The sequence below is a fragment of the Rhinoderma darwinii genome, chromosome 4, assembly GCF_050947455.1.
Source record: "Rhinoderma darwinii isolate aRhiDar2 chromosome 4, aRhiDar2.hap1, whole genome shotgun sequence".
Classification (NCBI taxonomy): domain Eukaryota; kingdom Metazoa; phylum Chordata; class Amphibia; order Anura; family Rhinodermatidae; genus Rhinoderma; species Rhinoderma darwinii.
This window is the reverse complement of record NC_134690.1, coordinates 382964851-382992844: the sequence shown is the minus strand read 5'-3', so window position 1 is coordinate 382992844 and position 27994 is coordinate 382964851. Positions and strand designations below refer to the sequence as shown.

At 41.0% G+C, this 27994-nt stretch overlaps 2 protein-coding genes across 3 annotated transcripts in view; one reads left to right on the top strand and one right to left on the bottom strand.

The window, feature by feature from the left end:
- The window catches only part of DYNC2LI1 (dynein cytoplasmic 2 light intermediate chain 1), a 38458-nt gene extending 36918 nt beyond the window's left edge, over window positions 1–1540 (top strand). The window contains exon 10 of one of the 2 annotated variants that reach the window (XM_075863232.1): window positions 909–1540. In XM_075863232.1, the coding sequence (XP_075719347.1) occupies window positions 909–1062 (154 nt within the window). In that variant the 3' untranslated portion in view covers window positions 1063–1540. The remainder of the gene's footprint in view (window positions 1–908) is intronic. The other variant, XM_075863231.1, reaches the window with a different exon arrangement.
- On the bottom strand, window positions 1–27911 carry ABCG5 (ATP binding cassette subfamily G member 5). Its single transcript, XM_075863233.1, has 13 exons — window positions 27783–27911; window positions 22168–22289; window positions 20242–20378; window positions 16052–16150; window positions 10715–10847; window positions 8425–8564; window positions 6141–6270; window positions 5269–5482; window positions 4706–4911; window positions 3714–3852; window positions 3433–3618; window positions 2645–2757; window positions 1–1488 (listed from the first exon to the last, which is right to left on the bottom strand). The coding sequence occupies exons 1-13, from the start codon at window positions 27869–27871 to the stop codon at window positions 1298–1300; spliced, it is 1899 nt and encodes a 632-aa protein (XP_075719348.1). The 5' UTR covers window positions 27872–27911; the 3' UTR covers window positions 1–1297.
- Between the last annotated feature and the right edge of the window lie 83 nt (window positions 27912–27994).

Here is a 27994-nt window from a genome sequence, read left to right as displayed (position 1 = left end):
GTGACTACACTGCTATTAATATTTAGTCCCCGCATAATCCCTCTACCCATATACATCTGATAATCTGAATACATAAATACATGTAAGAGAGGACACATCATTACATCCCTCCATGCAGGCGATAAGGCTTGTCTGCTCCAGAGGAAGAAGGCCAGCAGAATGGTCCTGATTTCTGTATCATGGGACCCCACATAGGTAAGATTTTTGGGGGTCCTAACTTAGGCAATAACTGACTTTTCTGTTTTTGTTCAAGTTACAGGTTAATATGAATTAACGAGAACACAAATTGCTAAGATTTCAATGCATTATGAATATTTGTCATGTCTGCTGGACACCGGCCATGAAATGTCTCTGTGAATTCACAAGATTCATCCGCACCATTTCCATTTTTATAGTTCTTGGTTCGAGCCCACAAATGGTTCCCTCCATTGTCCTTAGATAGAACATGAATGTGATGTCATCGGAGCTCTGGAAGGGCTCAGTTATTTTCTATGAACATTTAAAATTCTTTGTTTTATTGGAAGACCAAATCAATTCACCTGATTTCAAGATTTCCTTATTTATAAGATTTTCTTGAGCTACTCCTATTAGCATTTATTGCGTGAACCGACCAGCAGTGTTTGCGGTTTGCTTTATGGCACCGAAGAAAAACCTAAGCAAATTGATTCACCACAATTATATTCTACTGGCTGACGAATAATCCGAAATAACTCATTCATGTCTAATTGAAATATAATGTCTTCAACCTTGGCATAGAAATATGCACTCCAAGCTATTTAAAGGAACACTAAATGTAGAAAATTGTCAAAAAATGATAGAAAAATTTCAGAAATGTTTTCTTTATTTTTGTCTTTGATCCATTTTGTCTCATATCGCAAACCTAATTGTGAAATTTTTATGTGTCTCAGGAGATCAGCCATTTCAATACTCCTGCTCTTCCTCACAAACGTGTGTCGGGCTGTAAGGCAACTGGCTGCAGAAGGAGCCCTCCCCCATTGCCCTGTATGTAATCGGAGACCAGTAGCAGAACCACCGCCAACTTTGGCCAAGCCCTGCTGCTAAACCCTCTGTCAGACAGAAATGGAAGAGATCAGGAGGAAGTAAACCGAAGTTCTCTGAAAGATTTCTACAAGACTGTGTTAATCAGGAGCATGAAAATTCCTGCAGACCGTGTGGACAAGTTTATATTTTGTTCATTTTTATCATTCATTTCTAGGTTTAGTGTTCCTTTAATAATATCATTGGTAAAAATAGTACATTGCAGAAAAATAACAGTCCCAGCAATTTTCCAAGAGGTCTATCTGCGGACCAAGATGTCTCTTATTTTGAAACTTATTATGCAGCCAATGATCATCGCAGGAATAAAGGCATAGAGCATGAGAAAGTCAAATGTCATTCTGGATGTAGCTCCGGGGTATGTGCGCTCAATGAAATCGTTGCCATTAGTGAAAGGACATTGTGCGTTGCCTTCCGTATTGTTTTCTCCCCCTGTGGAATAAAAATGTCACATTGAAATATCTGTCCAACATTTTTCAATAGATGGAAGTTACAGCAAAAAATTTGTCCTGTATTTCTTTTGTTTTTGATGGAAGGTGTGTATGTATGTGTAATATATATATATATATATATATATATATCATCTTTCTGCTGGAAATTGACACATTGAATTAGGAAATTCTGAGTTGCTAGAGAAGGATCTCCCATTCAGTGCCCTTATATTTTACCCAGACTGGAGAATGGCTACAAAGAGTATTACACGGGCAGTCCATTGATTTCAACGGGTTCTGTGTAATGCTTTGTTTCTCTCGCGGTTGCGCTGCAGAGAAACTGAACACTTGCTGCGAGATTCCTCCACAGATTACCGCTGGAGTCCCAGATCATTGGGAAACCTTCTAACATAGGAGGGGTTGTCCATCAGACACCCTTTTAAGTCTAAATCTAGTGTTCATCTTTAACATCTTTCTGCATTCGGACATAACTATCTATTTTAGCTGTGCCTTTCCCACAAAAGGATGTACAGTTATGTCCAGTGGATGGTGCAGGCACAAGGACTGCCTACATCCCGTTGCAATGGGAGTGATCGGAGTTACCTCCGATCCCAGCCTTTTAACCCTTTAAATGTCATGGTTCACCCATCGGTGCTCCGAGATACACTGATGGGTTGCTACGGCACCTGGAGGACTAACATAGGCTCCAAGGCCTGCCATGTCTGTATACCTATTAAGTCGTGCTAAAGGCTCGGCCTAATAGCTTGCCTGTCAGTTTGTTACTGACAGGCAATACTGCTTTGGTATACTAAGTAAAATGAACGCGTTGTGGAGTCTCCCAGTGGGGCTAAAAAAGAAATAAAATTTAATAAAGTAAACTAAAAAAAAATAAATGATGCCTGTACTGGGTTTAGCCTCGAATGTCTGCCGTGGAATCTCAATCAAGTTCACGTCTGAGTTTTTCTCAGGAAAAATCTGTCGTGAACAAGGCCTAAGAAAATCTTTAGAGCAAGATGGTTGTTAGTTTTGGATAATTCCAGTTTGCGTTCTATAATATTTATATTGTCTTTTCTTCTGTAATAGGGGTTTTGGCTTTGATATGTATCCTGATCAGCGAGGGGATATAAATCCTATGCATACAGTTTTTTATAACTTACCACAAGTGAAATTCAAGTCATAGAATTCATTAACCACCAGTATTTCACATGAATATCTCTGGTATGTAATATAGCTTAAAAGTTGGAACACCTGAGGCATTTCTTGTAAACTCCTGAAAAAATACATAGATTTTTATTAAGTATTTGATCCTTTTTTTAGGGATTAATCCCTATTTTTATATTGGCTAATGAAGCTATGTAAACAATAAAAATATTAGAAGTTCCTAAAAAATATGTAAAAGCACAGGACCGCAAGCAGAGTGCATTTCTCCAGATCCTGGAACTTTAAGGTGACTTGTAATATTCTTTATAATTTATAGAAGGCGGGACAGTATTCCTTAGTATGCATACCTCGGCTCCTGCAGAACCTCTTTTTGAAGAACAAGGTGGAATTTTATGTTTGCCATTGACTGACTGGTTGATAAGTAACATCCTCATCATTTTCATAAATAAGATCTGTTGCAGCGGAGGTGTGTATCATGATGTTCTGTATCAGCTGGGACACCGTATGTATAACTGCAGCTGCTGAAGAACCTCTTTTTAAAACGAGCGGAAGCATAACGTGTCAGTTAGTCAGTGCACAGCACTAAACTACCCTGACAGACCGCTTCTACAGCAAGACATGAGCAGCGCTTATGTAGAACAATTCCTCTCTTGTCAATTTCTGACATCCAAATGTGATGATTATACAAATATTATTAACATCTGCAGGAAAATTTCCACAGACATTTATAACATATTAAGTAAAAATATATATAGAATGCTATAGGTTGGCACAAGGATTTCACCTTAACACTCCTGATCCTACAAGGATCCCAGCAATGTTCAGCAAAGCCACCCCAGCATTGACAATATTAGGGTTGTTCACTATCCCAAGGACTGCAAGAGTTAGTAATTCACCCATTAGATGTGGGACTAAAGCTGCGGCAAGAAAGCATCCGAATCTCGTCATCTCTGGATTTAGTCCTACTGTCCTGCAATATAGGGAAATAGACAAGTATATGAACTATAGATCTCCCATTTCATGTTTAGGCATAAAACGTGTGGGGGGAAAAAAACAACAACATACCAATACATGACCGCACCAAATATGATAACACTGAGGATGCTGAATGGGAGGATGTGCATTGTATAAGCTAGGAGCATTTGCCACTTCTGGTATAAACCATCTTTGCTTTCCTGGTCACTGATCGCACGCAAAGCTGGAACTGTACAAGAGAAAAAGACACATTAATGACTAATATTTAGCCAAAAAGGAAATTCCATTAACAGCAGTATATATTTATCACCAGAATCTCCCCCGTATGAGAGTCATTGGGGAAATGGTACAGGGCAGCCTCTCTGCTCTCTCCATTCACAGAATCTAGACTATCATAAACATCTCCTGTATTTTGCGGTTGGCATTGAAAAGGCACGTGCATCATCATAATCATTCCCTTAACAAGGTATATATTAGTTATAAACTAAATAGAACTATCTCAGGAAAGACATTGATGACGTATTGCTAAAATATTCTACCAATGTCTGATCGGAGGGGATCCGACCACTATGATCGTTGCCGATCGCTAGTGGTAGCGGAGCTAGGAAAGCGCCATGCCAGTTTGTCTCTACTCGGCACAGCTCAGGTTTCTTGGCTTTGACTATAATGGGCTGACCATACGGCCTCTAGAGGAACCCAGGCAACGAGGACAAAGTGTCCAACTATCATCACTGATCTGGTGTTTACATTTTGCTGGGATTAGGTGTTGTCCATAATCCATAACGACATCATATGACCACAGTGGCCAGTCACTGCTATGGAAAGTCACATCATTATGGGCTATGTTTGGTCTGGGCCAGTTATCTGCCCCAAGAGGGATCACATTATGTTCTCCTAAAGCAAGATTCCCAGACTGCAATGAGAATACTGTCCTGCTCTGTTGCGAAAAGCCACTGTAGTGATCTTACTGCTATTGGTCTTCTGCACGTGCTATAACCCTTCTCCCACCTTATACATATATTTTGGTGATGTATGTCCTCTTGTAAGGCAAAAATCCTAAATGCAAAACACTAACTACTCACATAATGCAACTGCATTAAGCAGCCCCGTGTATGATGTTCCACCCAGACACTGATAAATGACTCCTATACGATCTTGTACTGCTCCTTTCAGAACATCATTATTTAACCGAATGAGAAAAAATGCAATAAAAAGGGCAAATATTAAATTTTGGGAAAGCCGCATGATTATTCCAATCTTATTCCTAGATAAATTTCTCACAGTTCTCCTAAAGATAGAAAAGGAAATAGAGAAGTGTTATTTTTAATATTTACCAAAATATAACAGGCCATCAATTAAAGAATAGTGGTGGATTACACTAAGTGGGTTGCCATTTTTTTCATGTGTATATCACAAAGCATCTCTATCAACCAACATTTGAAGCCCAAATAATTTAAATATTTTAAGTCCTGTCCATGCTCCACCCAGGATCACCCTCAAAAGAGTATAGAGACAACTCTTTTTACAACAATTTGCATAAGTCTCACCCGTTATGCAATCCTGTTGACAGGACAGTCTTGTGATAAATGTGACCCATTAAAACAATCACATAAAATACTTTTTTTTAAAAATCTTCGTCCCACACCTGAATAAGACCACAAGCTTGGACAGTTCACTTGGTGTCTCTTTTCTTTTGAACGGGATGATTTGCTGCTTTTTGTTATTTTTTGATGAGTCAATATATTCCAGCGTGGTCTGAAATTGTTCAGAGTCTCTGTAGGCGCCTACAATGGCATGAACCCTACTATATGTTTCCATCTCACGTTCTTTGGTCCTTGTGTCCACAGATGTAAGGTCCACTATGGAGAAACATTTGATTTAGGTGTTTCACAGTAACTAGGGATGTTCATGTTTTTAAAGTTATACATTCAATATTGTTGTATTTAATAATTGTATGAAATGTAAATTTGTCTGCCTATTATTTCCAAAAAGCCTTATGTTATCCAAAGTGGTTCAATGTGTGACACAATAAAATACGCAAAAGTTTGCTATTGACTTGCTTTCTTTGCTTTTTGTTTTTTAGATAGATAAATAGATACATTAGAAGTACTAAAACTTTGAGGTGACTTTTCAGAATAAGCGGTCATATGTGTGCACGAGGAATAACATTATTTCTGGCCATTAAATGACTTGAGTTCTATAGTACTATAGTACTATAAGCTGCAGCAGCCTTTCTGTGTCTCTCTCTCACTCTGATCCTTCTCCCCCTCCCCTCTCCACAGACTTTTATGGGCAGCTGTCCCGTGATCCTTCAGTAAGCTGATGGTCCGTCTTGTCTAAGACAAGAGGGAGAAAGCAAATTCAAAGTGACGGAACAGTTAGGAATGAGGGGAAGAGAACAGGAGCTTTAGAAGTGGACACATTTTCTTATGGTCGCATGTACTATTGATTAATGCAAAGTTTGTTTAAAGGGCGGTGCCTATTTAAGAAGGAAAGAAAAATAGATATTTATCTTACCAAAAAAGTCAAATGGATTGGAGTGTTCGGGACATTCATATCCACAATCATCAAAGAATGAAATCATCTCTTGAGGGTTTCCGCAGAATATAAGTTCTCCACAACTCATAATAGCAATCCTATCAAAAATCTTATTTAAGAAATAAAAAAATACACTACAGTCATTCACAATGCAACATGTTTGTTATAATTCTGCATCAATAAATAGAAGAAGGTTCCTTTAGAAAACGTTTTTACTTAAATCAGGTTTTCATTATATATATATATATATATATATATATATATATATATATATATATATATATATATTTGTAAAACATTTTTGGTACTGTTCTTTTTATTTTTAATGTTCTAGCCACATAAAAAAAATTATAAATATTTTTTACACCATGTGTGGTATAAATAATATATTATCATTTTTCTACTCTTCATTACGAGTGCAGCGATAACATTTATGTATTTTTTTCTACAATAAAATAGATTTGATTGAAAACAGGGGTTTATTTGATTCAATTTGTGGTGGAGACCTATTTTTCATTATAAAATTTTATTAAACTTAATTTTACATTTTTCTTTTGTCTCTCTAGCGGACTTGAAGCAGCGATCGTTTCATCGAATTATTGTATGTATGCTTTACATGATTAGTAATCCATAGCATTGTTGCCTGTCAGTGTATCACTGACAGGTTACCTATTAGGCCATTCCTCGGCAGATATCTATGGCAGACCCAGGGACCTTTGCTAAGTCCCCGGCTGCCATAGTAACCCATCAGCACACCGCGATCCCGTCATAGGACTCCGATGAACTGAGCCCCCTCCAACTCCTTAGATGCTGCTGTGCTATTGACTGTGGCATCTAAGGGGTTAAACGACTGGGATCAGAGGTTTCTCTGATCCTGGCTCTTACTGTGAGATCCTGGCTGTCAATCACAACCAAACTCCTGTAGTGACTTACTGTTACGTCCTATTGCATTTAGGAGACCGCAATTAGGATGAAATAGTATGTCCATATGCAGGAAAGGGTTAAGGAATATATTACAGTATTGCATATATAAAATAACAGCTGTATTGCTGCCTTTAGCCATAGGAGAGTTCTGAGAAGATACATTAAAAGTTAGAAGAACTTTTTATTTTTCTACAATTGCCCTGCTGAAACATGAGTAGATGCTGACTGTTTGTTTCATGACTGTCTGTGTCTTCAGTCCGTTGACAGAACATAAACTGCTGTAATCTCAAGCCTGCATTCTGCTACACCAGAGAAATATAGACAATCATTCTCCTGACCTACATCTGGATTTGATTATCAAAACTTTCTTGAGGTTAAAGGGGTTGTCTTCAATTCCAGCCGATGAGGTGATAAGCTGGTTGCTGCAAGTACGGCTTCTCAAAACCTCGGGGGAAATGTAGTATTGATTGTCACCATTCAAATGAATGGCTGACCATGTAAAATATGGATGGGACATGTCCGCCAGAGCCCCTCTCTATGACGTTTGTATGCCCTAATAGGGTATATGGAAAGAGGTTATGGTTGTGAGGCAACCCCTTGAAAGGGGACTTTCCAATAATAACATTATATTTGAGCATTGATATTAAAAGGGTTTATGTGGGCACCGAAAAGTATAATGATATTTTAATAGCTTTTTGTAGCGCTGGCCGGAAGTCTTGTTGACAGTCTTCCTTAACGACGACACGACTCATTGGCATGTGACCGGCCCTGCTGCACTCTATGTAATCAATGTAAAAGTATTACATAGATAACATAGAGTACAGCGGGGCCGGTCACATGATGAAGAGTCGTGTCATCATCAAGGAAGATTGTGTAACTGGACTTCTGGTCCGCCGCCAGCACTAGAAAAAGCTATTAAAATCTCATAATCAGCACGACAGTGGAACGGAATGTATATTAGCGAGTGTACTCACATATTGCAGTCAGTACACTGCTAATAATTTTTGCTCCCCACATAACCCCTTTACGGATTTTTATGTATGTTCCTAAGATATTTTTCTAAAGTGCTTAAGGAAAGTTTGAGTTAAAATTTGCGTGAAAAAAGTTCTACACCTGGAGACAGGATATTTGTTATCACCGTGATGTGCTGTATAAATATTCACCAATACACAAATAACTGTAGTAAAACAATATAATTATTATTATTATTTTAAAATAGAGCACAGAGCAAATAAAACAGACTTTAGACCCAGTGTTATATACCAGTCTGCAATAACCTGTTCCATTCAGAGTGGAAAACAAGATCTGCGCTAGAAACATACAATTGTTGGGTACTTACTTTGAATAGTTCTGAGCGAGGCTGGTGAATAGAAATAATCACTATCCTGTCCTTACGAGCCAGCTGAGAAAGCAGTAAAACGATATGATTTGCCGTCATTGAATCCAAACCAGTAGTTGGTTCATCAAGTAAAATGATCTCTGTAAAAGACAGGAGAGTAACTGCGTGAAATTAAATCTTCACAAATAGCATCCTCTACAGTACTAGTACATGAGTTCTTACTTCTTTTTTGTATCTGGCAAATTTGGATGACCTTTAATTTCACCTTTATTACAGTTACTTTAGGGGTTGTCGCTGGGGCCCATGAAGGGTTATACCTGCACCTACATCAATAACAGCGGTCACCTGACCCCACTGTAGCCTGGCTGCGGATTCCAGGCGGGAACTAGTAGACAGGGACCACAGGTAGCTCTCTCCATTCTATTCTATGGGAGTTACGGAAACAACTGATCAAACGCTGCTCGACTTTTTCCATAACTCCCAAACTCCCCTCCACTAGACCCCATCTGGAATCTGCAGCCAGCGGGCACCCCACCAGGCAAAACTGAGGTCGGGAGACCCTTGTTCTTGACATAGATGTGGGTCCCAGAGCTGAGTCCCGCATCTATCAGATATTTATGGAATATCGTGTGGATATGTCATAAATGTCTAAGTTGAGAAGAACCCATAAAGTCTTAACTGGTTGCTTGAAACCCCCATTTTCAAGTACCCATGAATTTCAGTGAATTCTCAGATAATAGAGCTGGGGGTCTCCCATTCAGAAGCTTAATCTATCACTTAGGGCATGACCACACATGGCGGAATTCCTCCGCAACTGTCCGCATCAATGCCGCACCTAATCCGGGTTGCGGATTACGGCTGCGGATCTGCACAAAATGTGCAGAAAATTGATGCGGACTGGCCGCTGCGGACTGCAGGAAAAGTGCTTCCCTTCTCCCTATTCAGTGCAGGATAGAGAGAAGGGACAGCACTTTCCCTAGTGAAAGTCAAAGAAATTCATACTTACCGCCCGTTGTCTTGGTGATGCGTCCCTCTTTCGGCATCCAGCCCGACCTCCCTGGATGACGCTCCAGTCCATGTGACCGCTGCAGCCTGTGCTTGGCCTGTGATTGGCTGCAGCCGTCACTTACACTGAAACGTCATCCTGGGAGGCCGGACTGGAGACAGACGCAGGGAGTTCTCGGTAAGTATGAACTTATATTTTTTTTTACAGATACATGTATATTGAGATCGGTAGTCACTGTCCCGGGTGCAGAAACAGTTACTGCCGATCGCGTAACTCTTTCAGCACCCTGGACAGTGACTATTTACAGACGTCTCCTAGCAACGCTCCCGTCATTACGGGAGCCCCATTGACTTCCTCAGTCTGGCTGTAGACCTAGAAATACATAGGTCCAGCCAGAATGAAGAAATGTCATGGTAGTAAAAACAATACGCTCCGCAGCACACATAAGATCTGCGGACTTCATTGCGGAATTTTGACTCTCCATTGAAGTCAATGGAGAAATTCCGCCATGAGTCCGCAACCAGTCCGCCACTGCTCCGCAACAGACAGAGCATGCTGCGGACACCAAATTCCGCTCCGCAGCCTATGCTCCGCAGCGGAATTGTACGCATCGTGTAAACGAACACTGCTAAATTAAAGTGAAAGTCAATGGAGAAACGGCTCCGCTGCGGATTAACGCTGCGGAGTGTCCGCAGCGGAATTTAAGTGAAATTCCGCCATGTGTGAACCCGCCCTTAGAGTGAAGGACGGCTACAATGAGTATCTCTCATTCTGGAGGACCCAGCATGTCCATGCATTATGTGGACAGTCCGTTGATTTTAATAAGAACCATGTAATGTTTCATTCCTCCTGTGGTGGCGCTGCAGAGGAATAGAACACTAGCTTCTGAATTTCCCCCAGATTACAGTTGATCGCTGGGGCTTTATTGTTCAGGTAATTTACTTTCCCTGTAGAGAAGAGTTCTACCCAGTTTATTCATAGGAAAATCTACTTACTAATGCAGGCTTACATAAGGAAGGGCATGGTGTGACTTCTGCTGACACAGTGTCAATACAGCCCGCCTGGTTGCTCTCTCAATTATCACTTGTATGTGGTTATCTGGCAGTGTGCCCCTAGCAACCTACCTGCCTCAGATCACTGAAGTCTTCAGATCAAGGCAGAAATAGCGCCAAACATAGTGCAAAGAAGTTCGAGGAAGCCTGGCCATATGCAAACTACAGATGCATACTCTCTTACTGCCACATCATTCAGATTTTTGTACAAATAGGTCAACTTGTAACTCACTTGGGTCCTGAATTAACTGGGCTGCAATGGAAACCCTCCGCCTTTCACCACTGGATATGCCATTGAAAATGCGGCCTCCTATTACTGTATTAGCTACATGAGTCAGACTCAGCTCAGCCATGACGGAATCTACCTGAAAGGTACATATTCAAGAGACGTTGAGAAAATATCTGTGTAAGAGACGTTTCATGTTGCTATAAGGTTTAATAAGTAGCTTTTTTTTGTGTTTGTGGTTTTTTTGCAACAATTTGTGTCATTGCAGGTGTATATATAGATATCTATATACAATACCGTTCACTACTCTGTGCACTGCCATGTGTCATACCATGGCAAGCTTAGATGCATACCACCCTTGTGTGCTTATGGTTGCCATCTTATACACTACCGTTCAAAAGTTTAGGGTCACTTAGAAATTTACTTATTTTTGAAAGAAAAGCACTGTTTTTTTCAATGAAGATAACATTAAATTAATCAGAAATACACTCTATACATTGTTAGGGTATGTTCACACGCTGAGCCAAAAACGTCTGAAAATACGGAGCTGTTTTCAAGGGAAAACAGCACCTGATTTTCAGATGTTTTTTGAGCAACTCACGTTTTTTGCTGCGTTTTTCGCTGCGTTTTTGGCAGTTTTTGGAGCTGTTTTCAATAGAGTCTATGAGAAAACGGCTCCAAAAACGTCCCAAGAAGTGCACTTCTTTTGACGGGGCTGTAATTTTATGCGTCGTCTTTTGACAGCTGTCAAACGACGACGCGTAAATTACAGGTCGTCGGCACAGTACGTCGGCAAACCCATTCAGATGAAGGGGCAGATGTTTGCCGACGTATTGGAGCCCTATTTTCAGACGTAAAATGAGGCATAATACGCCTCGTTTACGTCTGAAAATAGGTCGTGTGAACCCAGCCTTAATGTGGTAAATGACTATTCTAGTTGCAAACGTCTGGAGCATTTCATTTGTGGGTTCGATTAAACTCTCCAAATGGCGAGAAAAAGACAGCTTTCATGTGAAACTCGACAGTCTATTCTTGTTCTTAGAAATGAAGGCTATTCCATGCTAGAAATTGCCAAGAAACTGAAGATTTCCTACAACGGTGTGTACTACTCCCTTCAGAGGACAGCACAAACAGGCTCTAACCAGAGTAGAAAGAGAAGTGGGAGGCCCCGCTGCACAACTGAGCAACAAGACAAGTACATTAGAGTCTCTAGTTTGAGAAATAGACGCCTCACAGGTCCTAAACTGGCAGCTTCATTAAATAGTACCCGCAAAACGCCAGTGTCAACGTCTACAGTGAAAAGGCGACTCAGGGATGCTGGCCTTCAGGACAGAGTGGCAAAGAAAAAGCCATATCTGAGACTGGCTAATAAAAGGAAAAGATTAATATGGGCAAAAGCACACAGACATTGGACAGAGGAAGATTGGAAAAAAGTGTTATGGACAGACGAATCGAAGTTTGAGGTGTTTGGATCACAGTGAAGAACATTTGTGAGACGCAGAACAACTGAAAAGATGCTGGAAGAGTGCCTGACGCCATCTGTCAAGCATGGTGGAGGTAATGTGATGGTCTGGGGTTGCTTTGGTGCTGGTAAAGTGGGAGATTTGTACAAGATAAAAGGGATTTTGAATAAGGACGGCTATCACTCCATTTTGCAATGCCATGCCATACCCTGTGGACAGCGCTTGATTGGAGCCAATGTAATCCTACAACAGGACAATGACCCAAAGCACACCTCCAAATTATGCAAGAACTATTTAGGGAAGAATCAGGCAGCTGGTATTCTATCTGTAATGGAGTGGCCAGCGCAGTCATCAGATCTCAACCCCATAGAGCTGTTGTGGGAGCAGCTTGACCGTATGGTACGCAAGAAGTGCCCATCAAGCCAATCCAACTTGTGGGAGGGGCTTCTGGAAGCATGGGGTGGAATTTCTCCCGATTACCTCAGCAAATTAACAGCTAGAATGCCAAAGGTCTGCAATGCTGTAATTGCTGCAAATGGAACATTCTTTGATGAAAGCAAAGTTTGAAGGAGAAAATTATTATTTCAAATAAAAATCATTATTTCTAACCTTGTCAATGTCTTGACTATATTTTCTTGTAATTTTACAACTCATTTGATAAATATAAGTGTGAGTTTTCATGGAAAACACAAAATTGTCTGGGTGACCCCAAACTTTTGAACGGTAGTGTATATATATATATATATATATATATATATATATATAAATATATATATATATATATATATGTATATATAATATATATGTGTGTGCATGTATATATATATATATATATATATATATGTGTGTGTGTGTGTATATATATACATATATATATATACATATATACGGTGGATGTTGAATACATGTTAAAGGGAACCTGTCAATAACTTTATGCTGCGCTCTAATTTTAGCAGTCTTTCACTCGTGTCTGATAGTTTAGTGATTTAGGATAACCTAAATATTTAATGCGGCAGCGCGATGCAAACGGTGGGAGGAAGGAGTCCAGTGTTTTCATGATCCGCTGCTCGCCCCGCCTGGCTGCCGATGATGGACAGCATTCTCTCTATGGACACTTCTTCCTCCCATCGCTCGCATCGCGCTGCCAGATTGAAAATGTAAATTATCCTAAATCACTAAATTGTCAGACATGAGTGACAGACCGCTGAGATCAGCGTGTCGGTCCCTACTTTATGCTGCCCTCATAGAGGGCAGCATAAATTCACTGACAGGTTCCCTTTAAAGCAAGTAAAGGCACCCTTAGGCCTGAAGCACACTTCAGTGATATTCTTCAGTGTGCTATCTGTTTTTTTAACGGATAGCACCATGACTCATTCATTTCTATAGGACCATGCACACATCGTTTTTGTTTGTTTTTTTGTGGATCTGTTTATTCGTTCCGCAAATTATAGAACAGATTCTATCCCCTTCCATTTTTGTTGATCAGCCTCGGCCATTCTATTCATTGGTCTGTTAAAACTACGGACCGCACACAGAAGCCATCCATGCGCGGTCCGTGTTTTGTGAATCCGTGATTGGCCGCCCTATAAAGGGCCACGGATATGTGCTTGAGGACTTACAGGTAGAATAGTCTAGTTGCATAGATAAAACCCTACGTCAGCTCCCATGTTGTCCTTTTATAAGCCATACACCATCTGTTATACCTTACAGTAACCTTTGGCTTATAAAGTTAGATAGCGACTGAGCGGATATTTACAGCAGAAAACTTTCCATATGTTTTCAAACCATAAATCTATATCATGTGCCTCTGAGTCAGGAGCTGTGTTATTAAGCATATATTGCCTAAAATAAAATGGGATTACTTAGAAGTAGTCCTTGTGGGCCTATTTGTTAATAACAGACCTGTCCTAGAACTCCCCAATAACATATGAGCAGTGCCCACGTGAGGAAATGGTCCTGAGGGCTCATCCACCATCAAATAGATTATTTGTAAATCAACTCCTTAATAATAGTCCCCAGTGGTGGCAGTCATCTCTAAATAAGGCTGTATGCACACGGAACGGAAATGCTGCAGAATTTCTGTGCGGAAAATCCGCAGTGGATTACAGTTGCAGCCGTGTGGATGAGATTTAAACAAATGTAATCCACATGCTGCTGAACATTTTCCAGATGGAAATCAGATCATGCTGTGGATTTTCAAATTTTTTCAAATCTTTTCAATGTAAAAGGGAAATCTGCAGCAAAACATGCACGTAACACATGCGGATTTTGCTGCAGAATACTGTGGAAAATCTGTAGCGTTTTTCGTCCAGTGTGAATCCAGCATAAGGGTATGTTAACACAGGGCAGATACGCTGCGTAAAAGTACGCAGCATATCTGGCCTAGGACCCGCAGGGAATTCCGGCTGAAAAAAGACTAATTTTCTTGTAGATTTTCGGGTGGAATCTCCAGTGCGGAAAACAGTGCTAGAAAAAAAAGTCAATACTTACCACACGGGTGCTGTTATAGCGACGCATCCCTCTCTTCTCCGTTCAGGCCGGCCTCCTGTGATGACACAGCAGCCCATGTGACCGTTGCAGCCTGTGATTGGCTACAGACATCACATGGGATGAAAAGTCATCCCAGGAGGCCGAGGCTGCACGGAGAACAGAGGGATGTCATTATGACAGCGCCTTTTTATAATTTTTAAACAAAAAAAAATATTTTTTTCATTTTTGCGGTGGAATCACTGCTTTCCGGCACAAAAATTCAACATTTGATGCAGGTTTTACCTCACCATTGAATTCAATGGGGAAAACCCGCAACAATAGAGCAGCGATTCCACAGCATAAAATGACATCCTGCAGAATAAACAAACACACTGCAGGTCAATTTATAAACGTTTTCTTAGCGGATTTTTTCCACAGCGTGTGAATAAGAATTGTTCAAATCTCTTCCACTCTGCTGCTACTGTAATACGCTGCAGATTTTAAAAAATCCGTGGCTAATCTGCTCTGTGCGAACATACCCTTAGACTTTCTTTTGTTGGACCTTTGGGGTTCCGTTGTATTAAGGGCCCATTATTAATCCTGGCCTACCGGATGATCCTCTGCTACTCTGGTTGATCAGTCTGACCCTGTATATGAGAATAACCTTTCTTAGGGTATGTTCACACGCATACTAAAAAAAACGTCTGAAAATACGGAGCTGTTTTCAAGGGAAACCGCTCCTGATTTTCAGCCGTTAAAACTCACGTTTTTCGCTGCTTTTTTTGCGGCCGTTTTTGGATCTGTTTTTCTATAGAGTCAATGACATGCACTTCTTGTTCGCGAGCGTGTTTTTACGCGGCCGTTTTTAAGAACGGTCACGTAAAAAAACACCCCGTCGGAACAGAACGCCATATTTACAATTGAAATCAATGGGAAGATGTTTGGAGGCGTTCTGCCTCTGGTTTTTCGTCCGTTTACGGCCCGAAAAATGACCGAAAATAAGCCGTGTGAACATACCCATATAATTATTTTTGTGAAGCTGAAGACCATGTGATGCTTCATTTTCCCTGTGGTGGCGCAAAAGGTGAGTTGAACCCTAGCTGCTGGCTTAGTCGCAGTACACAGTGTCATCAGTCTATCGCTGGAGAACCCTTTTATTGAAAGCAGACAGCCCCATTAAGGAAATATTATGTGACCCCATTGTCCCTGGGGCTGTATTGCGATGGTAAAAATGGGGATAAGCAATATACCACTTTAAAATACTAGAAACTTTTTAATATGACTGTTCTTGTCTCATATTAAATAATCAGGGATTTTGGATGAAGGGAGCTGGAATTACGGAAAGTAAGTACAGTGTTGTATCATTCTCCTGTGTACCTGGAGTAAGTGGAGAATCACATAAGATAATAACCTTTTTCCTAATGGCTTCCTTGGAGTGTCTCTGAAGTGCCAGCATTGCAGTGTAGGTCAATGTTTCTCTCACAGTCAGATAGGGAAGTAAAGTGTCGTGCTGCAAGGAGCAAATCAAACAATCACTGATACATTGAAACCTCTACTACATACACATCAATATACGGAGCGCCAAGTTATATGATGAAAACACGTAAGATAGTCATTGGAAATGATCATGAATTTCTTATATATGAATATCATGTTTTTTGTTATATACAGTATATATTCATCTAATGCTTCTACTTAAAGGATATGTAAACCTTTGAATGGCATTTTTTTTTTCATAAAAAGGTCAGTCAGTGTGATTGGTGCAACTTTATAAATAGCTGTTATTAAAAATTAGTTTTACTTTTTGAGATACAGACACTCTGCATGGCTTCGTTCACATCTGCGTCAAGGCTCCATTCTAGCGTTCCCTCTGAGCTTTCTGTCAGAACGGAACCCTGACTGAAACAAACGGAAACCTAAGGTTTCAATGGTGGCGGATCCGATGCAAATGGTTTCCGTTTGTCTTCGTTGTTGAAGGTTTCCGTTGTTTTGACGGGCTCAATACTGTCGACTATGCTATTTTTCCGTCAAAACGAAGACAAACGGAAACCATTTGCACTGGAAATCAATGGTGATGCAAATAGAAACCCATGGTTTCCATTTGTTTCAGTCAGGGTTCCGTTCTGACGGAAAGCTTCGGTGGAACGCCAGAACATTGCCCTGACGCAGATGTGAATGAAGCCTATCCTGTATAGTCCTTTCTATATGTATTATCTGTAGTCTATGTGTATAGTCCTTTCTATGTGTAATACCTTTATAGTCTATGTGTATAGTCCTTTCTCTGTGTAATACCTGTATAGTCTATGTGTATAGTCCTTTCTCTGTGTAACATCTGTATAGTCTATGTGTATAGTCCTTTCTCTGTGTAATATCTGTATAGTCTATGTGTATAGTCCTTTCTCTGTGTAACCTCTGTATAGTCTATGTGTATAGTCCTTTCTCTGTGTAACATCTGTATAGTTTATGTGTATAGTCCTTTCTCTGTGTAATACCTGTATAGTCTATGTGTATAGTCCTTTCTCTGTGTAACCTCTGTATAGTCTATGTGTATAGTCCTTTCTCTGTGTAACATCTGTATAGTCTATGTGTATAGTCCTTTCTCTGTGTAACATCTGTATAGTCTATGTGTATAGTCCTTTCTCTGTGTAATATCTGTACAGTCTATGTGTATAGTCCTTTCTATGTGTAATATCTGTATAGTCTATGTGTATAGTCCTTTCTATGTGTAATACCTGTATAGTCTATGTGTATAGTCCTTTCTATGTGTAATACCTGTATAGTCTATGTGTATAGTCCTTTCTCTGTGTAATACCTGTATAGTCTATGTGTATAGTCCATTCTATGTGTAATACCTGTATAGTCTGTGTGTGCGTATAGTCTTTTCTATGTGTAATATCTGTATAGTCTATGTCAGGGGTCTCAAGCACGCGGCCCGCGGGCCGCATGCGGCCCCTGGGGCTGTCATCTGCGGCCCGCGGGACACAGAGCCGCTAGTATCGGCTCTGCTCCGAGACTCTGGAATTCTCTGACATCGCTGTCCACATATGAACAGCGATGTCTGGGGCTTCCCCCAGAGCCGGAGTCCCGAGCAGAGCGCTGGTGTCGGCTCTGCTCCGGGACTCTGTGGAATTCCCTGACATCGCTGTCCACATATGAACAGCGATGTCTGGGGCTTCCCCAGAGCCGGAGTCCCGAGCAGAGCGCTGGTGTCGGCTCTGCTCCGGGACTCTGTGGAATTCCCTGACATCGCTGCCCATATATGGACAGTGTGTCAGGGTCTTGCCCAGAGCGGAGCAGAGCGCTGGTGTCGTCTCTGCTCCTGGACTCTGTGGAATTCCCTGACATCGCTGTCCACATATGAACAGCGATGTCTGGGGGCTTCCCCAGAGCCAGAGTCCCGAGCAGAGCGCTGGTGTCGGCTCTGCTCCGTGACTCTGTGGAATTCCCTGACATCGCTGCCCATATATGGACAGTGTGTCAGGGTCTTGCCCAGAGCGGAGCAGAGCGCTGGTGTCGGCTCTGCTCCTGGACTCTGTGGAATTCCCTGACATCGCTGTCCACATATGAACAGCGATGACTGGGGCTTCCCCAGAGCCGGAGTCCCGAGCAGAGCGCTGGTGTCGGCTCTGCTCCGGGACTCTGTGGAATTCCCTGAAATCGCTGTCCATATATGGACAGTGTGTCAGGGTCTTGCCCAGAGCGGAGCAGAGCGCTGGTGTCGGCTCTGCTCCTGGACTCTGTGGAATTCCCTGACATCGCTGTCCACATATGAACAGCGATGTCTGGGGCTTCCCCAGAGCCGGAGTCCCGAGCAGAGCGCTGGTGTCGGCTCTGCTCCGGGACTCTGTGGAATTCCCTGACATCGCTGCCCATATATGGACAGTGTGTCAGGGTCTTACCCAGAGCAGGAGTCCCAGTGATGTCAGGAGCACAGCTGGAGTCCCAGGAAGAGCCTACTAGCGCTCTGCCTGGGACTCCAGCTCTGGGCAAGCCCCTGACATCACTGGGGCAGCCTCTACAGAGGGCACTGGGGCAGCCTCTACAAAGGGCACTGGGGCAGCCTCTACAGAGGGGACTGGGGCAGCCTCTACAGAGGGCACTGGGGCAGCCTCTACAGAGGGCACTGGGGCATCCTCTACAGAGGGCACTGGGGCATCCTCTACAGAGGACACTGGGGCATCCTCTACAGAGGGCACTTTGGCAGCCTCTACAGAGGGCACTGTGGCAGCCTCTACAGAGGGCACTGTGGCAGCCTCTACAGAGGGCATTGTGGCAGCCTCTACAGAGGGCACTGTGGCAGCCTCTACAGAGGGCACTGTGGCAGCCTCTACAGAGGGCACTGTGGCAGCCTCTACAGAGGGCATTGTGGCAGCCTCTACAGAGGGCACTGTGGCAGCCTCTACAGAGGGCACTGTGGCGTTATCTACAAGTGGGTGTGTGACGGTATCTGAAGAGGACACTGGCATTATCTAGGGGTGTGTTGCATTATCTACAGAGGGCACTGTGGCCTTATCTACAGAGGGCACTGTGGCCTTATCTACAGCGGGCACTGTGGCCTTATCTACAGAGGGCACTGTGGCCTTATCTACAGAGGGCACTGTGGCCTTATCTACAGAGGGCACTGTGGCCTTATCTAGGGGTGTGTTGCATTATCCACAGAGGGCACTGCGGCAGCATCCACAGAGGGCACTGCGGCAGCATCCACAGAGGGCACTGCGGCAGCATCCACAGAGGGCACTGCGGCACTATCTAAAAAGGGGCTGCCCAATTTTGACATGTGTGCTAACTGAGCCGCCGGACTGCATTTAGCGACACTTAAACTGGAAAGCTGGATTGTTGAAATAAGCACGTGGAGAAATATCTCAAATTTTAAACCTAGCGCTATTATTATAGTAATGTAGTATTATTATTCTAGTAATATAGTGTTATAGTAGTTCAAATAACTAATTGATTAACAATAATTTTGTATTGTATCAAATTTGAAAGTAATGCGGCCCGTCAACTTCCCATTTTTTCTATATGCGGCCCACTTACCCGGCCGAGTTTGAGACCCCTGGTCTATGTGTATAGTCCTTTCTGTGGGTAATACCTGTATCATCTAGGTGTATAGTCCTTTCTATATGTAATACCTGTATAGTCTATATTGTTATTTCTATGTGTAATATCTGTATAGTCTATGTGTATAGTCCTGATTAAGTGTAATACCTGTATAGTCTATGTGTATAGTCCTTTCTATGTGTATTATCTGTATCGTCTGTGTATAGTCCTTTCTATGTGTAATATCTGTATAGTCTATGTGTATAGTCCTTTCTATGTGTAATACCTGTAAAGTCTATGTGTATAGTCCTTTCTATGTATAATACCTGTGAAGTCTATGTGTATAGTCCTTTATATGTGTAATACCTGTATAGTCTAGGTGTATAATCCTTTCTATGTATAATACCTTTACATTCTATGTGTATAGTCATTTCTATGTGTAATACCTTTAGAGTATATGTGTATAGTCCTTATTATGTGTAATACCTGTAGAGTCTATGGTTATAGTCCTTTCTATGTAATATCTGTATAGTCTATGTGTATAATACTTTTTATGTGTAATACCTGTAAGACATATGAGAAACAGTCCTGGAATTGTTCCTTCCTTAACTGGGACCCATTGACATAAACCTCGCCCAGTAATGTTCCTTTTTGTCCTATCCTTCCCGAAATTGCATCCAGAAGAGTTGTCTTTCCAGATCCTAAAGGCAAAGTATTATGTAGGGCAACCCGTTAGGTTACACGTTTAACTTTGAAATGTTGCATTTTTACAATGAAAATAAACTAGTACCACACTGGATTATTCTGACCCCTTTTAGTAACTTTTGAAACTCCTGCTATACACACAGGTCATATCCTCCAAAGGAATACTAGATTGAGAAGTAAACCAATCAGCTTTATGCCCTGTTCACATCAGCGTTGCCCTTCCGTTGAGGGATTCCATTGGAGGTTTCCGTCGGGTTAACCCCTAAACGGAAAGGCAAACGGAAACCTTAGCTTCTGTTTCCATCACTATTGATCTCAATGGTGACGGAAACTTTGCTAATGGTTTCCGTTTGTCACTGTTGTGAACGGGTTCCGTTTTTTGACGGAATCAATAGCGCAGTCGACTGCACCATTGATTCCGTCAAAACAACGGAACCCATTCACAACGGTGACAAACGGAAACCATTAGCAAAGTTTCCGTCATCATTGAGATCAATGGTGATGCAAACGGAAGCTAAGGTTTCCGTTTGCCTTTCCGTTGAGGGGTTAACCCGACGGAACCCCTCAATGGAAGGGCAACACTGATGTGAACAGGCCCTAAGATAGAGTTGTCTTCTACTGGACCTCATAGTTCCTGTTGTGGCAGAACCCTGGTACTATGACAGTACCTGGATTACTAAAGGATTCTACTGGTCTCTGGTAGGACAATCCAACCCTTAACTCGCTCATGTATTAAACCTACTAGGAGCTAAAAGACATAATGGCAGGCATGAAGATAAAAATAATATGTCAGCATTTGTGAAGAAATGGAAAATTCTGTATATATGCGTATGTTTTACATATTCTGCAATTTATTTATTAATTTTAGTCAGAAAGCTAGCAACATATAGCAAATAAAGTAGCAAATTAAAAAATCTTGGTCTGTGTAACCTTCTCTTTGTTTGGATATATATAAACACAAAGTATTAGAGCTTGTCCACACGTAACAGAATTGCTGCGTATTTTCAGTCTGGAATTGCGGACGGAAAATACACCGCGTTATACAGTAGCAGCAAAGTGGGTGAGATTTAACAAATGTCATCCACGCGCTGTGGAAAAATTCTGTCCAGAAATTCACCTGTGGTGCGTAAATTTATTTCCGCAGCATGTCAATTATTGTTGCGGAAAGTGGACTGATTTCCTGCGTTTTTTTCCCCACATAAATCAATGAGGAACAACATTTTCACAGCAAACTACAATGTACTATGTCATTTGGTGCAGAAACTCTGCAAAATTTCTCACAGAAGGTGGAAATTACATCACATGATGAAGTAATATCACCATCACACAGCACTTGAAAAAATTCACCAAAAAAAACAAACCATTTTCTGCAGTAAAAAAACGCATTAAATGGGGTGGATTTTCCACAGCGTATTGTCTGCTAGTTGATGCGTAAATGCTGCGGAAATTTTCCGCAGCAAATCCGTGTTGTGTGGACAAGCCCTTAAGGTGATAACAAAAGAAAAAAAAACATTCATAAATACTATTTTTATTTTTGAATTTGGAAAAGTGTAAAATTCATATGGATCATTCCCTGGACAGGAGCCCTTGGTCTTCCTCTTGGACAAGATCTCTGATTTATATTGACTTCTATGTGGATGAGGTCAAGTGAGAAGGGCATGATGTAGATGTGGGTAAGCAGTTTCAAATGAATCGCTTTTTAAATTATTTTTTAAATTGAATTATTTCGTTTTGTATGAATAAATATACTGACATTATTTACTAAGAGAAACATTTTCCACTTACCAGAGTTTCCTAAGATCGCCATGATCTGACCACTTTCCATGTAAAAGGAAACATCCCTTAAAATTTGTCTTGTCCATTTATTGTAATATGATTGTATGTCCCACCATGGTCCGAGCCGTTCACTGAGTAAAGATTAGCACATCATGACCAATACGAAATAAACTCTTTATATTATCATATAGTGTATCAGCTTGTCCACCTAAACACCATTTCACAATTTAAATATAGAATTAAGTCACGTAGAGTAACTGTAAATACTTTGTATTACTTTTCTTGTACTGATCCTGAGTTACAGCCGGTATTATAGTCCAGAGCTGCATTCACATTTCTGCAGGCTTCAGAGCTGAATTCTCCAGACATTGTACAGATATCGAACTACCAGGGATTGCTGAGATGCGAGGTCAGAGTTAAAGGGGTTCTCCAGGACTATAACATTGATGGCCTATACTTGGGACAGGCCGTCAATGTTTGGTCAGTGGGGATCTGATCTCCAGGACCCCCACCATTGAGCACAATGATGGGATGAGCTGCAGTACCAGCCACAGCTACATGTACAGACAAGCTGTTGTGCCTATGTAAATAATGAAGGGAATGCGGGTTGTGGCCCCTTCATCATGCTGATAGAAAGGCGTCCCGGAGGTGAGACCCCACCGATCTAACTTTGTACCCTAAAGTCTCATCAAGACAAACCGTTTTTTTAGGCTGAAGCCAGAATTGCAGGTATCGGATCAGAAATCACCGGTGATAAAATGTGTTCGTTAGATGAAGCGGCAACTCCCTGTGTATTCCCACTGCAGCAGCCGCTGTAATACATGGACAGCCAGAGCTGCCAGAGGGAAGGCTGCTCTTTATTAGCGGCTATCAGCCCTGGCTAATAGAGAGGGGTCCTCATAAGACAACCCCTTTAACACTACTCCATACAACCACTACATTATCATAATGATTGTGAATATGCAGATATAACATGTCTGATATGGAAAGCACATATTATTTTTTCATTTACATTTTTTTATTAGACATTATTATTTTCTAAAACATATAAGGGTCAGTATCATAGCTAAATTGCCCTTACCCCATTTTTTGCAAATGTCAACAGTCAAAACAAAAATAGTAGACTAAAACAACAGGGAGGCCATGTTCACACGGCATATGTTCAGGCGTATTTCGGAATGTAAAATGATTGTGTTACGCTCCATATTATACTTGGAATATGCCTGCAAACATCTTACCATTGATTTCAATTGGAAATATGCTGTGTAGTATATACTGTATGACACATATTTTTCCGCTGCTGAATTGAAAAACGCTGTGTAAAAATACGCTCTGTAAAAAAGAAGTACACATGGATTTTTCCATTTCAAAAAATGCTTTGAAAATTCACTGGTAAAAATCTAATTAAAAAAAAAATGAGCCCCAGAAATGCCTGGATATCAAAGGCATTTTTCTTGAAATCAGCCTTGTATTTTTCAGCCTGAACATATGTTGTGTGAACATGGCTGTAAAATTCAACCATATGTCAAACAAACCAAGTCAACCAGGGACGGACATAAACTTTGAAACTACTGTACTATACAAACATATTTTGCAGGTTGTGTCTATGTGCCAGACTTGTGGTAACTTTACCTGGACACATGCATAATACTAGATGTCAGTGTCACATCCATATAATCTACCGTAAGTGGAGATTAAAGTCCAGCTCAGACACAAGTTTACTAAGACAGAGAGACAGAGAGACAGAGAGACAGAGAACTCTGACCCCAGATGACACAAAAGTAAAGTATAAAGCACTGAATAAATTAGAAGCAATTCATATTGTAAAGTATAAGGATTTTGCTAAATAAATTTCCTTTGTTTTTTTTTTATAAATTCTTTCTTTATAACTTTTTTTAAGAAATAAGAAAGGGGGGGGGGCAGATGTACAGAAAGGAATATCAATCACATCTAAGTTTATCAACTTGGATGTGATCAGTATTATGGTGATCCTGTGTATTAGAGACATAGGACCCACTCTCAGCCGAATCGTCAGTTCAGCTGAACTGACGGAATGGGCTCATTTCGAAAGATACAGCTTCTATTCGACTAAACAAAATTTTTATCAAAACATTCATTTAACCCCTTAGTGACCACTAATACGCCTTTTAACGTCATTCACTACTGGGCTTTAGGCTAGGCTGACGCCTTTTCACGTCAGCCTAGTCTAAGTCCTGCACGGGTCTCCCGTGCAGGCTGGTGCCGGGGCTCTGCTGTCTGATGACAGCTGAGCTCCTGCTCCAACGCCCGCGATCGAAGTTTACTTCGATCGCGGCCGTTTAACCCGTTAAATGCCGCCGTCAATAGCGACCGCGGCATTTAACTTTGTTTACAGAGGGAGTGCGCTCCCTCTCTCACCCATCGGCGGCCCGCGAATGCAATCGCGGGTCTCCGATGGGGTGTCATGGCAGCCGGGGGACTGATAAAAGCCCCCAGGTCTGCCCTGGACATATGCCTGTTAGGACGCGCCGGAGGCACGTCCTAACAGATTGCCTGTCAGATTTACACTGACAGGCAATAATGCTCTGGTATACGAAGTATACCAGAGCATTATATCAGCGATCTGAAGATCGCACAGTAAAGTCCCCTAGTGGGACTAATAAAATCAGTCATCAAAGTGAAATAAAGATTATTAATAAAAAGTACAGTAAAAAAATAAATAAAACCATTTTTTTCCATAAAAAGTGGTTTTATTTAGTAAAAGTGTAAAAAAAAAAAAAAAGTACACATATGTGGTATCGCCGCGACCGTAATGACTCCATTAATAAAGTTAATATGTAATTTAAACCGCAAAGTGAACACCGTAAAAAAAAAACGCCAAAAACTATGGCGAAATTGCAATTTTTTTCCATTGCCCCCCAAAAAAGTCATAATAAAAATGAATCAATAAGTCCCATGTACCCCAAAACAGTACCATTCAAAACTACGTCTCGTCCCGCAGAAAACAAGCCCAAAAAATCACTACATTGATGGAAAAATAAAAAAATTACGGCTCTTGGAAAGCGACGATGCAAAAACAAATAATTTTAGTTCAAAAGTGTTTTTATTGTGCAAAAGTCGTAAAACATAAAAAAACCTCCACATATGTGGTATCGCCGTAATCGTACCGACCCATAGAATAAAGGTAACATGTTAATTACATCGCACAGTGAACGGCGTCAATTTAAAAACGCATAGAACAATGGTGGAATTTCAGTTTTTGTTTATAATCCCCCCCAAAAAGGTTAATAAAAGTTAATATAAAAATTATATGTACCCAAAAATGGTGCCATTAAAAAGCACAACTAATCCCGCAAAAAACAAGTCCTCATACAGCTATGTAGACGAAAAAATAAAAACGTTATAGCTCTTTGAATGCGACTATAGAAAAACGAATAAAATAGCTTGGTCATTAAGGCCTAAAATGGGCTGGTCACTAAGGGGTTAATTAAGAAAAAAACTTGCATAAGTGTACATAGCCTAAGGAAAAAAAAAAATGTCCTTAACTAGGTACCGTATTTTCCAGACTATTACACATAGTTTTTAGAAAGAGTAAATCTTGCTAAAAAGTCCCTGCGTCTTATAGTCGGCAGTCAAGGGACCCGGCAGCCTGGGCCCCCTGAACGCTTCTCACTTAACCCCTTCCAAACCCATGATGTGCCGGCACATCATGGAGCGGGGAGGGGAGGATGTTTGGAGCGGGCGCACGCGCTGAGCCTGCTCCATACACTGCAGGTGTCCGCTGTGTTTTACATCTGACACGCTGCTCTAACGGCCAGGAACAGCAATGGCGCTGTTCCTGGCCGTTTAACTAGTTAAATGCTGTGATCAATAGCGACCGTGGCATTTATAGTGGTCTTCCTATAAATGTCAGATAGATGTCACTTATCTCTAGAACGGGGCCCCTTAAACCGCATTCTAGCTTACTCGCTCCGCTGTCTCCCGGCCACTTCCTGGTTAGGTGGTCGGGAGTTATGGAAACAGCCGAGTGCTCGATGAGCTACGCTGTTTCCGTAACTCCCATAGAACTGAATAGTAGTTACGGAAACAGCATAGCATGCTACGCTGCTTCTGTGACTGCCATACTATGGGAGTTACAGAAACAGCGTAGCTCAGCGAGTTTCGCTGTTTCCATAACTCATCCATGTATTGCAGTGTCTTATACCAGCGATCTAATGATCGCTGGTTGAAGTCCCCTAGGGGAACTAATAAAATGTGTAAAAAAAAAAAGTTTGATACATTTTCATGAGTGTATAAAAATATTTAATGCTGCGTTTTCCCTGCAGTGACCACTCCAGGGTAATTGTGTAGCCAGACACTGTTAGAATCAGGAGCCCTGAGACAACCCTGTTAATATATAACCTTAGGTACTGCAATTGTTGCCATACACGGTCCACACACATGGCTTTGACCTAAGTCTTTCAATGACAGTCTTTAACCAATTATCAGACAAGAAAAAACATAGGTAAAATATGCGTAAATGATATTTGCAATAATTGAAATTTCGTGGGGAATATCATCCTGATTGTTGTTAATATGTAATATATTTTTGTCACAATTAGCAATAGAATTCTGGTGCATTTTTTCGTAATAATTATCCTTTATTATGTGTTCCTTCCAAGGCAATCTCTGAGTAAATCCACTGTACCAAACTGGTTTTCGCATCCTGTAGCAATAATACTCTCTTATATACAGATGTTACTTTTGTACGTGATAAGATCTGGCACCAAAGGAAATTACTATTGATCACTTTTAAGGTTTTCATATGGGAGCTGCTGGAGGGATCAGCTGATCACTGCAGGCATCAGCTGATTGCCCATAGATCCAGCTCCCTGGACTACCAGTTAACAGCTAATTTTGCCCAGTACAAACCACAGCCAGCCAGATAAATGACCGTCCATAAAATACATGGATGGCCTAAGTCCAACAAAGCGAGAGCCATAGAAGGTGTCCAATGTGGAGGTCCCACTTCTATGACGTTCATTTGCCTTAATAGGGTATAGAGACAGTGGTTCTCCTGATGAGGCAAACCCTTTAAAATAATCCATTGATTTGGAAGTACTGGAATAAAAGACCATATTAGATCTCAACTACCTTTCAGCTAAAAAATTGTTTTTATTGTTATTCAAACTATTATTATTTTTAATTTTATATATATATGTGTATATATATATAATATATATTTTGTCCTGAATTGCATTTATAATTTATCCATTCACATTATTACCGTCCAGCAGGGCAATTTAATTTCACCATCTCAGCAACTGTTATATATTACATCCTTAAACATTGAGAAGAGAAATCCTGAAAATTGGATGAAAACCTCCCATACATGAGTAGAAAAGTTCAATTTGCTGCATTTACCCCCCTTTCCCAATGATGTATGTTATAGGTTCATATAAGATAACCTCAGTAAGAAGTGTATGTAATGAGTATATATACAATTTCCATTTAACGAAGCATTATCCATTATGAATGAATCTGTATGTTGTAAATCATTCACTCAGATTTTCCTATTATTATTATTAATAATAATGGTGACATTGCTGCATAGTCCATTATATGACGGCATTCCTCCCATACCGTGATAATATTTAACCTCTTACCTGACAGTATAGCAGATATTGTTTACACTCATTCTGCAGCTTGATCCTCTTTCTGCCGTCATTGTACATGGGTCTTCGCCGTCATCCATTATTCTTTCGTGTTGCAGGAGATAATTGATTTTCTCTTGGACAGTTCTAGACTGTAATAATTATCTGCAACAAGCAGAAATATATAACGTATACAGCCGGTGGACGGTATATGAAATGTCACC

Coding starts and splice junctions, on each gene's coding strand:
- ABCG5 (XM_075863233.1), bottom strand. CDS start 27,871: ATGGATGACGGCGAAGACCCATGTACAATGACGGCAGAAAGAGGATCA. Junction 22,290..27,782: donor AATATCTGCTATACTGTCAG/GTAAGAGGTTAA, acceptor ATCTTTACTCAG/TGAACGGCTCGGACCATGGT. Junction 3,619..3,713: donor TTTGGTGCGGTCATGTATTG/GTATGTTGTTGT, acceptor CCTATATTGCAG/GACAGTAGGACTAAATCCAG.